This window comes from Gymnogyps californianus, chromosome 15 (genome assembly GCF_018139145.2).
Source record: "Gymnogyps californianus isolate 813 chromosome 15, ASM1813914v2, whole genome shotgun sequence".
Classification (NCBI taxonomy): Eukaryota; Metazoa; Chordata; class Aves; order Accipitriformes; family Cathartidae; genus Gymnogyps; species Gymnogyps californianus.
In genome coordinates, this window is record NC_059485.1 from 6,823,309 (window position 1) to 6,835,616 (window position 12,308).

At 39.1% G+C, this 12,308-nt stretch overlaps 1 protein-coding gene across 1 annotated transcript in view; it reads left to right on the forward strand.

The window, feature by feature from the left end:
* C15H7orf50 (chromosome 15 C7orf50 homolog) overlaps nucleotides 1-12,308 on the forward strand; it is a 132,338-nt gene that overhangs the window by 103,438 nt on the left and 16,592 nt on the right. The window contains exon 3 of the mRNA XM_050905757.1: nucleotides 2,363-2,538. Coding sequence (XP_050761714.1) covers nucleotides 2,363-2,538 — 176 coding nt within the window. The remainder of the gene's footprint in view (nucleotides 1-2,362; nucleotides 2,539-12,308) is intronic.

Here is a 12,308-nt window from a genome sequence, read left to right on the forward strand (position 1 = left end):
AGGTACAGAGATAGGCATTTACTGTAAGTATGAAGAAGCAGAGGCCTCTTTATCAGACCAGCTCTAATGATGTGCCACAGTCACTTTATTTGAAAGCTTCATGGCTCACAGAAAAGTAAACAAATTCATTACATTATTTTTAAAAGAAGATTAACTGTAGTGTGTCGTCTGTTGGACAGCTGCTGTAGTAATCTTTTACAAACACTTTATAAATGACCACCCTCAGTGTTTTCCTGAGCTTTGTGTGGCTGGATTGTTATTTTAGTAAGTACCAGGGTGGCTTTTCAAATGAAAACGTTGTTTCCTGTATAACAATTACGTACCTACCTTCACCCTAAATATTATTTTATTCTCAGCATAAGTTATAAAAAGTCTTCTATACAAATGCAACATATGTTGCTTTTTTGCATGTGTTTGCACATGAATGCTGGCTTTTCCATAAAAGTAGCTGAAAAATATTTTAAACAAAAAAAGCAAATCCTCTTTACTGTCCCACTCCCATTTATTCTAATTTCTGCTTTCTTGCCCTTTTTTGGTCTTCGAAAACAGAAGGTTGAAAAGATGAGTCAGAGCAAACTTAGATGATGCATGAATTGACACTGAACAAATGTTTAGTCCTCAGCAGGTGTCTTTGGCAAATAAGATTGTGTTCAGGTATTGTCTTGTTTAACCATCCTTTGCTTGAATGTCAGCAAGAATAATGTTATTTAGCACCACGTCTGGATTTTCATTTGAAAGCACTCGACTAACACAAATTGATATAACACTAAGGATTTGTGAGTTTATAAAGTGCTTTAACCGATCTTTCCAGAAGGCAGTTGATCGTGTGCATTCAGGTTTCAGTTATGGGTTCCTCAAACAGGTGAGGAGGGAGCAGAGAGAGGAGGAGGAGCGTTTTTTTCGCACTCAGTTTGGCCTCCATGGGTTTCCGATGCTCTAGCAGAGGACCTCACCTGGCAAGTACGATGCTATAGTAAAGCTGCTGGATCTGAACCAAGTCCACTCTGTGAATGTAATTCTTGTTCTTGGAAATGTTGGTGGCGGTTAGACTCCTTTATCTTCCCCAGCCTTGGGATGTGAGATGCTAATACAGCTGCCGTAGGCATGGGTGGCTTCTCTGGACTGCCTTCCTTGTCTCTGTATACTCCGCCTTCATCAACTTATAGTTGAAATGTCTGAGGGACATGCAGATTTGGCAGAAACATCAGAAAGTGTGCTTTATTTATTTTGAGCAGAAGAATTACAGATTTAAATAACTCAGCAAACACTTGCATGCCATCTCCCATTTTTCTGTCCTTGTCATAGAGGAGTCTGCTTCAAAGTCCACTTGTGTACAGATAAGGCAGACATTTCCTGGGCCACCTTATATCCGTGCCATTTCCACTGCTGTTGGTGGGTGGTTTTTCCCTACCCAGAGACCCCATCTTCTTATAAATACAGCCTGGCCTCGCAGGAATCTGTTCCTTGCTTAGGTTGTCTTAACAAACTCAGTACAACTGTTGCTGAGGAAGTGGATTAATTAATGGAGTCATTCGCAAATCATTACTGCTTGGGCAACAACTCTATCACATTTCACGTTACTGCAAACACTGTTTCCACAGTGTTGCCCACAGCCCCATCTCTTCTTCTTAAATGTCATGAGCAGGATATTTAAACAGTCTTGACAGAAGATGCTGAATATGGTTAGATAAAAAAAATGGGAGCCTGACAACCTATTCCAGTCTGAGCCTGTAATTTAGAAGCGTGTCAATGTTTGCAATTTTGAGTTGGCTACAAATGATAGTAGGGAAGTAGTACAGCACAGCAAACAGGAGCTAAAAACCCTGAGCTCATCACAAGAGCTAATACTGCTAGTGTTTGCTACTGGATTTCTGTTCTTAACTTGGAAGAGAAGGTGATATTTAAATGGTCCTTGTGCATACCTTTAGCCTGCATTTTATCGCAGTGCCTGACCCATGGAGGTGGCTAAAGAAGCAGCAGTTCCTTAAACCGCGATGATGTCAAAGTTTTATTTGGGACGGTGTGAGATCTGTAACTATCATGTAAGCTAGGAGTTAGCACCACCCTTTCAACCTCGGACTTGGAAATACCTAAAAGCAAGACCAATCCAGTGTAAGAGTATTGCTGAGAACAGTATAATCATCTGTAGAGGGCAGTTCTACAGATTTCTGCAAGTACAGTATTTACAGTTCTATGAATCGAGCGGAGTAGAGAGGTGATGGAAGTATAGTGAACAGTAAAATTATGAAGCTTGAAGCTTCTGGTTTTAAATATTACCTGTGCCCTTCAATTGCATTTATGCATATTTTGTTCACTTTCCTGTAGAAATATAAACACTTTATTTAAATGTTGATTATTTCAGGCAACAAATGAAGAGGAAGAACTTACCGCAGAGGAAAGGAGGAAACTGGAAAGAAAATTAAAAAAAGAGCGCAAGAAGAAGGAAAAACAGCTGATGAGGGAAGCTGGAATCTCTACTAAAAAGGTGGAGCCCAAAAAGCAGTCGGGATCTGAGCTGGCTCTGGCCTATTTAACCAGGTAAGAATAGTAAAGCCAATGCACGTGCTCCTTACAGAAGTAAGCTGTAAACTGTGCCAGAAATCCAGAACAAGCTGAACCAAGTAATAACACATTAAAGGAAATTGCTGCAGTTAAGTACTAAGTTAATGTTTCATCTCAGTTGACACCCTGGCATACAGTTGATCATCCCATTGTATTTATATCACAGGAACAACTGAGAGATGTTAAGTATGGTGCAAACATTTTATAGAAAGACAGCTCCTGTCCTGAAGATCTTATAGTTGATAGATAAATATCACTAGGTTAGCTGCACTTACAAAGATGAAAGGCACGTTGCAGAAAAGATTGCATTGAGGAAATTAATTTTGTTTCTTGAGGACGCTGTTCTAAGCAAAGGAGTTCCAGTTGTTCTCTTTATATAAGCAAATTGCATGAAATGGTTAAGCATTATGGAGTCTGAATTTAACCGCCTGCATGATGTCTGGATATTTGTAAATTGAGATGGGATTATGCCACTATTTTAAAGTTAACAGTGTACAATGCCTTATTTTTGCATACCAAAGTATACATCAAGTATAGTGGCTGATTTCAGATCAGAAGCAATTACTTCATCTAGTTAGTGCACTTATTTAGAATACTTAAAATTCCAACATAAAGCAAAGTCTATGGTTAAACTAAAGAACTACAGCAAAGCATTCATAGTACCCTGCAGACAGTAAGAGGTCATGTAGAAACAGGACGATAGTGTTTATTTTTTTCCAAACTGCAAAATATACCCTTTCTATAAGACCTTCAGAAGACTGGTGTGTTACAAATAGTGGGTTACCACGTGGAATAATTCCAGGGTTGCATCTCTGGCCATGCTCAAAACTGAAGCATCCAGACTGTCTGAATTGTTACTTACCGCTCTCAGTGGGGAGGGAGGAAATTAATTGCATTCCAGGCAGAGGGACACGTGCATTTTTGTTACATAACCCTCAGCACGCAGTGATAGCAAAATGACAATAATATTTTTGATCTGGAAAACAGCTGGAGTAGTTCACCACTGTTTTGAACTGCAAACGGATTGCCAGTTAGCTTTGAACTGTCTGCTCAGACTATACTCTGGTATGTGTGCTAGTAAGTGGTGGATCTCTAGATAATGGATATCAGGTTTGGAAAGCAAAGGAACAAGCTATGGGTTTTTGCTTGATATTCCGCTGTTATCTGTATGGATTTTTGCCTTCTTAGGTGAGAGAATATGAAACTATATTTGAACTAATATTTGAACCAATTTGACTCTAGAGTTTCACTTAACCTGTACCAAATTAGCTTGAAATAGTAAACCTGCTATGTCATTTGGTCTCGTAATACACATAGTCCAAGGGCTATATGTCCAGCAGTAGGTTGTGAGGGATTATTTCAGCAACAGACCATTTGAATTCTGTAGATTTAACAGGGGTAGTCATAAGATGCTGAACTGCAAAGCGAACATAACCGTAGACACTGTTCTAGCCCCAAATGTGCCGGAACCATCTTGCACCATTGTAAATTACAGAAAAACAGCTTAATCCTTTTACACCTCAGACATTTTTTCAACCCAGCAAGACTGGAAGAAGAAACAACTGGATTTAAAGTAATCAGAGAAGTAATGTATTAGCTGGGGAAGGGAAACTAAGATCCAAGCTCTGGAAGTCCATTGCAAAACCCACAGCAACTTCAGTGGGTCAAGGATTTCAGTGTATGTGTTTTTGTAGGGCTACAGGTGTGAATAATATGTGGGAGGGTAAGTTAATCTTATAGATGGAAGAGACTAATATAATTGGAGGTAAATAAAAGGGTGCTGTGGATTTATATTTTGCCCCACCTACAATAAAAAGCCTTACATGACATAAAGGTTGCTAAGTGAAGTGGCATCTTAATTCCCTGATGACATGTGAATCTCCTGTAGGACAGGTGGAACTTGAAGTACCATATGATAACTAAAACTGTCATTTTTAAGAGACTATTCACAGTACGAGAGCACAACCGTATGAGGCCTTAGCCTATGACAGGAAAATATTGAATTTGTTTTAGTGAAATTTTGTTTGGTAATTTTAAAAGAAAAATGTTAGAAAGCATTCAGTGAAAGATTTTTTGTTACACATCTAGACTTTTGACATGCAAAGGAAAATTAAACTTATTTTGTAGGTCTTACATATTTTAAGAGGTAGTAGTTCCCTCAGAGTGCAGAATCATCTTTTCTCTTATGTGGAATTCTTCACCAGGAGAATAAATTTCTGTTTCAAGCAGTAAGGTCAGGGAGAAGTAGCAAAATTTTACTTGCAGGAAATAAAACATAGTTAATAACAGTTACTGTTTTGTGGGGGTCCTGTGCTTAGAAAGCCCTGCTTCTGCAATAGCTTTGTATGTTCCATTTAAAAAATAAAATGGAAGTAGCAGGCAGCCCACAGGCAGCACTCCTCTCTTCGCTGAGGCAGGAGGTGACTTTCACAAAGATATGCCTCATCCTTTTAGTCAAGATGAGTTAATGAAGAGAGCATTGATGAGAGGGAGTAAGGCATGCAGCGTGGGGGGGGCAGGACCGCTAATTGCATACTGCCCTTCCTGACGGCTTTAAGACCAGCACTGCAGCAACGGAGCTAGATTCAGAGTGATGCTTCGCACGAAGAGCAATGCCAGACCGAGGCACGTGGCTGTCTTTGATAGCACTGCCGATGTGTGCCCCTGCTGCTGGGGACTGCTGGGGGTCTTCGTAAACCTCCATACTGCGGGGCACATGTGCTACAAGCTGACCAGTTCTTCCAGTTTTCCAGGTTTGTTATTTGAGTCTAAAAACAAATAGTCCTTGATGCTTTGCCAGCCTCCAGAGAGGTCAAATTACCATTTTATTGGAGAACCATCCTAGCAATTGAGAGAGGATTTTTTTTTCCCCATGCATATGGGATGGCTACATGCAACAGCAGCTGACGCCAACTAGCAAACTGCAGCCCCCAGCTAGACCTGAGGGTGCTGAAGGGTTTCCCCTATGAGCTGGGTGACATTGATAGCCCAGGCTTTTCAGCTGCTTTCTCATTTGAATGAGACCAGGACAAGAATGCACCAGGTTTTGCACTCCTGATAGAGGAGAAGCAGCCAAATGGCTCCTGGTTTTTTCCTCTAGCACTTTCTGTTGGCCTATGAGAAAAGGAAAGGGGGAGAAAAAAATGTCTTTGCTTCACCAATTTTTATCTCACCTTTTCCCTTGATGAGATAAGCTCAGGCGGTTTCCCAATGCAGTTCTGTCTAATGCAGCCGTCACAGCATGCCTGCCGAAACAGTCTACTACCGTCAGATTCTCCAGCTTGCTTGGGGAGCAGAGAGGAAGATCTGAAGATATATAGAGGATTAAAAATAGGGAGCTAAAGCAAAAAGGGAAGCAGAAAGGTTATAAAACTATGAGAAGGAGAAAAGCAAATGTGGAATAATGAAAAAAAACCCAGAGTGGTACTGAACAGAAGAGAAAAAAACTTGTAAAATTACTGCAGAGGAATAGGGAGTGAGGAACCATTAGTGGTTGAATAAACTGCACAAATCTCTTTCTTTCAGTGATGACATGCCTTTTTTCTTTATGATGGTAAGTGATGATTCAGGTTTAAAGCCAAGATTAGAATGTCTCATTACTTTGCTTCTTGGAAAATATAAAAAAAAAATCATCCTTTTCTGAGCATTAAGTGCCTTCAAGTGAAAAGATGTTGCAATTCATGAGAATGGTAATTAGACTTAATTATAACCTAACTGACCTTCTGTGGTGTTAAAATGTTGGCAGAACTTGTTTGTCTTGGCAAGCCACTCTCCCCTAGAAACGCTTCTGTTCTTGTGTTTGGCTTAGAAAGTTCATTGCTATATGGATCTGCACATATGGTTTTCTCCATCACCCATCAAAGAAATAGACAGAGATCTGAAAAGTTGTCACTAAAAGTATGTGGAATTACAAGATTGATATCGTCTGAAGTTGAAGTAATAGATAATGTCGTTGTCTGGATATTGCTGTGAATTACCTAAGCCTTGCAATATTATTTATCACGTGTTAAAATTTAAAAAATAAGCTGCTGGAATACATTTCTTTTCTTTCTGTAATGATTTATGTTATACTAGTAATATATGTCACCAGAATGTTTCCCAAGGCATTGTCTTTTCAGTTTTCTTTATAGATCTTACTTTTCTCATCCCTAATTTAAATTTAGGTGAGATTCAGAGAATGTCAGAGATTTCCTTAAAGAAAAAAAGATGCTTATAAGAATAATACAAAGCAAGGGCACGTTACAGAAACACAAAAGTGAGAGACAGTCAGAATTTCCCATCGAGTGGGGAAATAGTCTGACTCTGCAGAACGCAAGGTGATTTTTGCTGAGCGCAGTGGCAGTACTGCTGAAAGCAGTGTACAACCCAGGGCGGTTGTTTATCTGCTGTGTTTGCAGAATGGAAACAGATCCCAGTCCTTGGTCAAACTTTATTACAAACAGTGTCAAGCATGGGAGATTTTAAAGCTGAAACACTGTTCTTCCTTTCAAAGAATACAGAAATCTGAGGAGTGTTCCTGTAAGCATTTATTTTGATACTTTAATATTTTTTAATATATTAGATATTATATAGATATATATAATATAAATAAAAATAACATGTATAAAGTATGTCAAGTTTTTACTCCTACTGGAGCAGAGACCATCTGGAGAAGGGCGTTAATAGGTAGCTTAGTGTTCACTCAGTGTTAGCATCCAGGAAGTGTCTGATTTTTGAAGGAACCAGGAGAGGCTTGTGCTGGGCTGTAAAGAGGGCAGCAACATTTGAAATTTGTGGCCAAACACCTGAGATGATGGTGGCCCTTCAGGAAATCACAAAACCATTCATCCCAAGTGACTCTATTGGGAGACGTTCTGCGCAGATACAACCACACTCATTAATGTTGAAAAACAGTTTCTAAATTTAAAGTACATTGAGTGGGCTTGTGTCAGATTTAGTTTGCTTCATTGATCCATAACATTTTGAAGCTGTTTTTCCTCTCACAGGTTAAGTATTTTTTTAGCCATGGTCAGTGATGACTTTTGATGTTTGATTCTGAACTTATTTAAGTCAATCTCATTGCTGCTGGCCTTAATCTTTATTAATTTCAAACTTGGCACTGGTGTTGATGTTTCACCATCAATGGCTTAAGCTTTTAGATATTAAGAGTAACTGATGCACTAGAAATCTAAACACACAGTTTTTTTTTTTTCTCTCCCCCAGAGACAGATTCCTTAGATTTGATAGCAACTAATATTAGCATTTAGTGTCATTTCTCCTTCCCCGGAGAATGAGTTTCCTTCCTGATAGGGAGGTGCAGCATATATAAAAACTCATCATTTATCTTGAATTTCATAAAATATTGGAGAACTGCTCAAGTGATGAATCTTAATTAGCCAGTAGCAAAAATAATATGTGAACTTAAGAGAAACCATTGTAATTAGACACAACAATGTTGCTGAATTCTCTTCAACAACTGGGGCTTTAAGGTGTCTTGAAAGAGCAGCTTTTCCTCAAAGATTAGGGTATTAGTGATGGAGGCTGGTTTTGCTTTAATAATCACAGGGCTATTTTTTAAAGGTTCTGGGGCAAGCATTAACTATGGATGTAATTAATCTATTCATACATGCTTTTAGTCATTTTGTCACATTCCTTAGTTCCATAAGAAGCCTCGTGAATCCGGAGAGTCAGATACAGGATAAATTTGCATTTGGCGTTGTTCTGCAGCTGCTTTATATGAACTTGGGCAGGCACTTGCTACTATCTGATTTCAAAGGCTTGCACTTTTCCTAATACTCTAGAGATCAGTGAATTTGTTTTAGCACTTCTCCAACTTTCTGTATTGCTTGACTTTTAATTTCTACTAGGGCCTGACCTGCCTCTAAGTGGGATTCCTCTCCTTGACCTAAATCAGCATGTCTGTAAAACTGAATGTTTTCCTATTGATGTTAATAGTTGGACAGATCTTCCTCATTTTAAAGGAAGCCACTGTTGCTGTTCATGGCAGAGAAAAGTAGTCTCGTCTTATTAAGAGTGAGTTACCTTATCATTATCCTACACTCCTTGTGTAACTTAAGTACCCCATGGCATCTGAAGAAGCCACCTCAGTTTGTTTGCAGTTCCCTAGCAGCCCCGGCATTACTCAGAAACTCTACAAAGCTCTCTGTTGCAATGCCCACACCTTTCCTATTTTTAGGGTGCCAGTATGCCTGCAGTTATTCTTGTGGGGGTAGACGGAGAGGGCATATTCTCCACAGGTTTGGTGCTGCTTAGGGCTATTCTTTAAACATACTCAAGCATATTATCTTCTGCAGAAGGCAAAGCTTGCTGTTAGGGTATATGAAGCAGAAAAATTGTTCTGCTATGCTGGACCTCTTATTGAGCAAGGTTTTCTAAATCATTGTATTGCCCCACATTTTGTAAAAACTTCTCCCCATCCTGGTGTTTACATCCTTCACATGGCTGTATCGGTTTTCTCAATCTCCCTGCCCCTTTGGTGAAGGAGTACATCCGTAATCCTTCATATGTTGCTAGTCCTTCCAGACACTGATGTGCTCTATTGCTCTTCTTTGAACTCCTGTGTGTGTGATCATTCTGGAAATGCGAGACCTGGAAGCAAACGCGCTGTTTTACTGGAGCCACCTTCCAGCTTCACGCAGAAGGGACTGAGAGTCTGCGATTCCCTCCTGCTCCCTGTCACTCTGGCTTTGGTTTATGGGCAACAACATTGGATTCATCTTTGAGCCATAGCACATTGAGATTTCACATTTAATTTACTGCACACTAAAAACCTTTGCTTTTTTTTCTCCCCCCAAACTATTATTCAGTTTTGTGGTAATGACAGTGTTGGCATGAACATACCAACTATAGCCATAATAAATTTTTCACTGACTGTAAAAGGGACAGTGCTTCTCATCCTACTTCAGCCCGGCTGCAGCAAGTCAGATATCCTACTGTTTTAGAGTTGGCTTTATGATATACGTTTCCAGATGTTAGTGTTCTCATTATCATCTGATTATTCAAACTATGCATTTAGGATTCTGTGAATGTCACGTTATGCTCTCGGTAATAGCACCATACAGCTTTTGCCTGTTTAATCAAGATGTCTGACGGCAGCCTGACTTGATGATTTTCAGTCCCCGTGATACACTCATTGACTTCTGGATTCACTTTTCTGTATCTTGATGGCAACTGATATGCAGGACTGTGTTGGAACCATGCCAGTGTTTTTCTAACCCCTGCATGACATCCACAGGATGTCATATTGTGCAGGAATTGCTTTTAAACCATTATTAACTTCTTGGTGGGTTAGCTGCTTTTTATGGTTCTAATACAACAATTTCGCTGCTTTGCAAGAAGCACGTTAACATTTTACTCTTAATTTAGTGAGTTCATGCAGATTACTGTTCCTTATGTATATTTCATCTCTTTTTCTACCTATAAATATTACAGCTATCCAGACTGAGTGATCCAGGCTTTGCCTGACGAAGGCTCACCAAAAAAAGGGAGGGAACAATTTTGGTCTGCAGCTCTTCCATGCGAGTCTAACTTTGCATTGCAGATGGTTAAAGAGATGTCTGCGCCGGCGTGGAACAGAGGAAGGTCCCTGCATGACACAGTGCTGTGCAGAAATACTGAGTCTGGTGTGGAAGCTGAATAACCGCGTTAACACCCAGATGAGCCTGAATTAAGAAGTCATGGCTCTCTGCAAATGAGCTCAGGCACTGCACGGAGCTGATTTATAAGTTATACCACTTCCAGTGCCAGAGCGGGCACCGAGGCTTCTTCAGCTGTTACTGAAGATAAACTTGTCAGTTAAAGCTAATGCTGACAAATAATAGTATTATTTACTACATAATTCTAAAAACAGCAACTAAAACTAAGAACAAAAAACAGCTTTAAATAGCTCAGAGCCAATCTTAGCTATTTTTACCAAGAATTTCTGGGAAGAAAATGAACCATAGGAATATATTCTGGGTATCTGTAATACTATCCTGGAAATGCTCCAGACGGACAGAATTACTTTTTTTAATAATTTCAGTCATTTCTAGCAAGTCCTCTCCGTACTGGTGTATCAAGTTGTGAAGATCCTACGTACTGACAAATATTTTTGGATGTATTTTGCCATTTCTAGCTTGCTGGGTAAGCAATTCTGGTTTCTAGAGACAAAACAGGTGATTGCTTTGAAGATTCTGAAATGTCAGGTTCTAAGACTTTTAAGCTTAGTTATACGTGGAAGTTCTCAGGTGTTGCAGATATTTCTGTGGTATTTTCAACTCATTCAGAAGTAGGCAGTTTTAGAAACATCAACGATTGCATGATTTCCCAGACAAATTAGTAAATGCTTATGATGCAACTCATTCAATTGAGCTTTGGAAAAGCAGCCAGACTAACATTACTTTCCCTGAACCAAACCTCTTATGGTTTAGCTATTAATACTGTTCTGTATTCTGTAAGCACTAACTCCTTTCTATAGGGAATGGTTTTGGAATAGCTTTCTTACCCCTTTGCTTAGCGTTAATCTATAGCTTAAAAGGAGAAAGCAAGGGAAGCTCATGTCCATGCTAAATTTTTCTCAGAGTCAGTAGCTGTTCTATCTTTCTAAATCTGCTCATTGTCCTATTTAGTTTATGGAAAAGGAAAGAGATTTCTTCTTGTAATTTCCATAACCATAAATGGTCACTAAATTTAACAAAAAGGGAGAAATAGATTAGGAAACTCTAATCCTGCTTTATGGCTCCAAATCAAATAATTCATCTTTCTAAATCTTTGAATTAATTTTATGGAAGGTCACAAGTACACATCTCAAAGCATATTTCAGTAAAAGCTGCAGGATGATTTACTTTGAAACCTTCTGTCTCTTTGCGCTTCTACCATTTTTTCAGTGTGAAACAAAGCTGTCAAAATATTTATTTGGGCATTTGGTTCAAACATTCACATAGGGAAATACTGTATTTAATAGCATCATTAACATGAATTCACAAATCCTTTCATCTGATGTCTATCATTTACAGGATCAGCTGAAAAATACATTATCGACTAACCAGCCCCATGTTTAAAGGGATTTTTATTTTTGTTTTTTAAAAAATACTTTCTCTATCTTCTCCCTGTCATAGTAATGGTAATTTGCTTTTCCATAATACCTTTCCTGATAGCATATCATGACTGTATTTTGAAAAAATAAATGAAAAATATTTTGACACTAATTTATTCACTCTTGTTATGACAGCTTTTGAGAAATTGTTATATTACCCCATTTTTCAGATGGATAAATTAAACAGTGATGAAGTTTGTGACTCACCAAAGTCCTTGTACTATCCAAAGGTCTCCTTTCAAGCAAGTGGCACGGGGGAAACTAGACATAACTTTCGTCTCATCAGAACACAGGCTCTGTTTTCTTTGGCCCTACACCAACATCTGGTCCCAAGAGACCTGTAGGATTTTTCTCAATTCCTTATTTTGAAAGAGGAGCTTGCAGGGACTTTTTTCTGTAGTGGCATCTCGAGACATTCCTAAAGGCCACTAGCAACTATACTAATCTCTGAGTGGGCATGCAATGTATGGATTAATATTCCAGACCCTTCTAGCTACTTTGGGAGAGGTTTCTGTCTTCCATGGTTGGGGTCTCCTTGCAGCTGTGGTCCTTTGTAGTATTGCTGCAAATGATCAGAGCAGCTTTATTCCACTTTATTGCTGCTGACAAAACTGGGAACAAAAATTCCCAAGTTAGCCAGCTGGAGGTTACAGGCAAACAGCACTTTTATTCT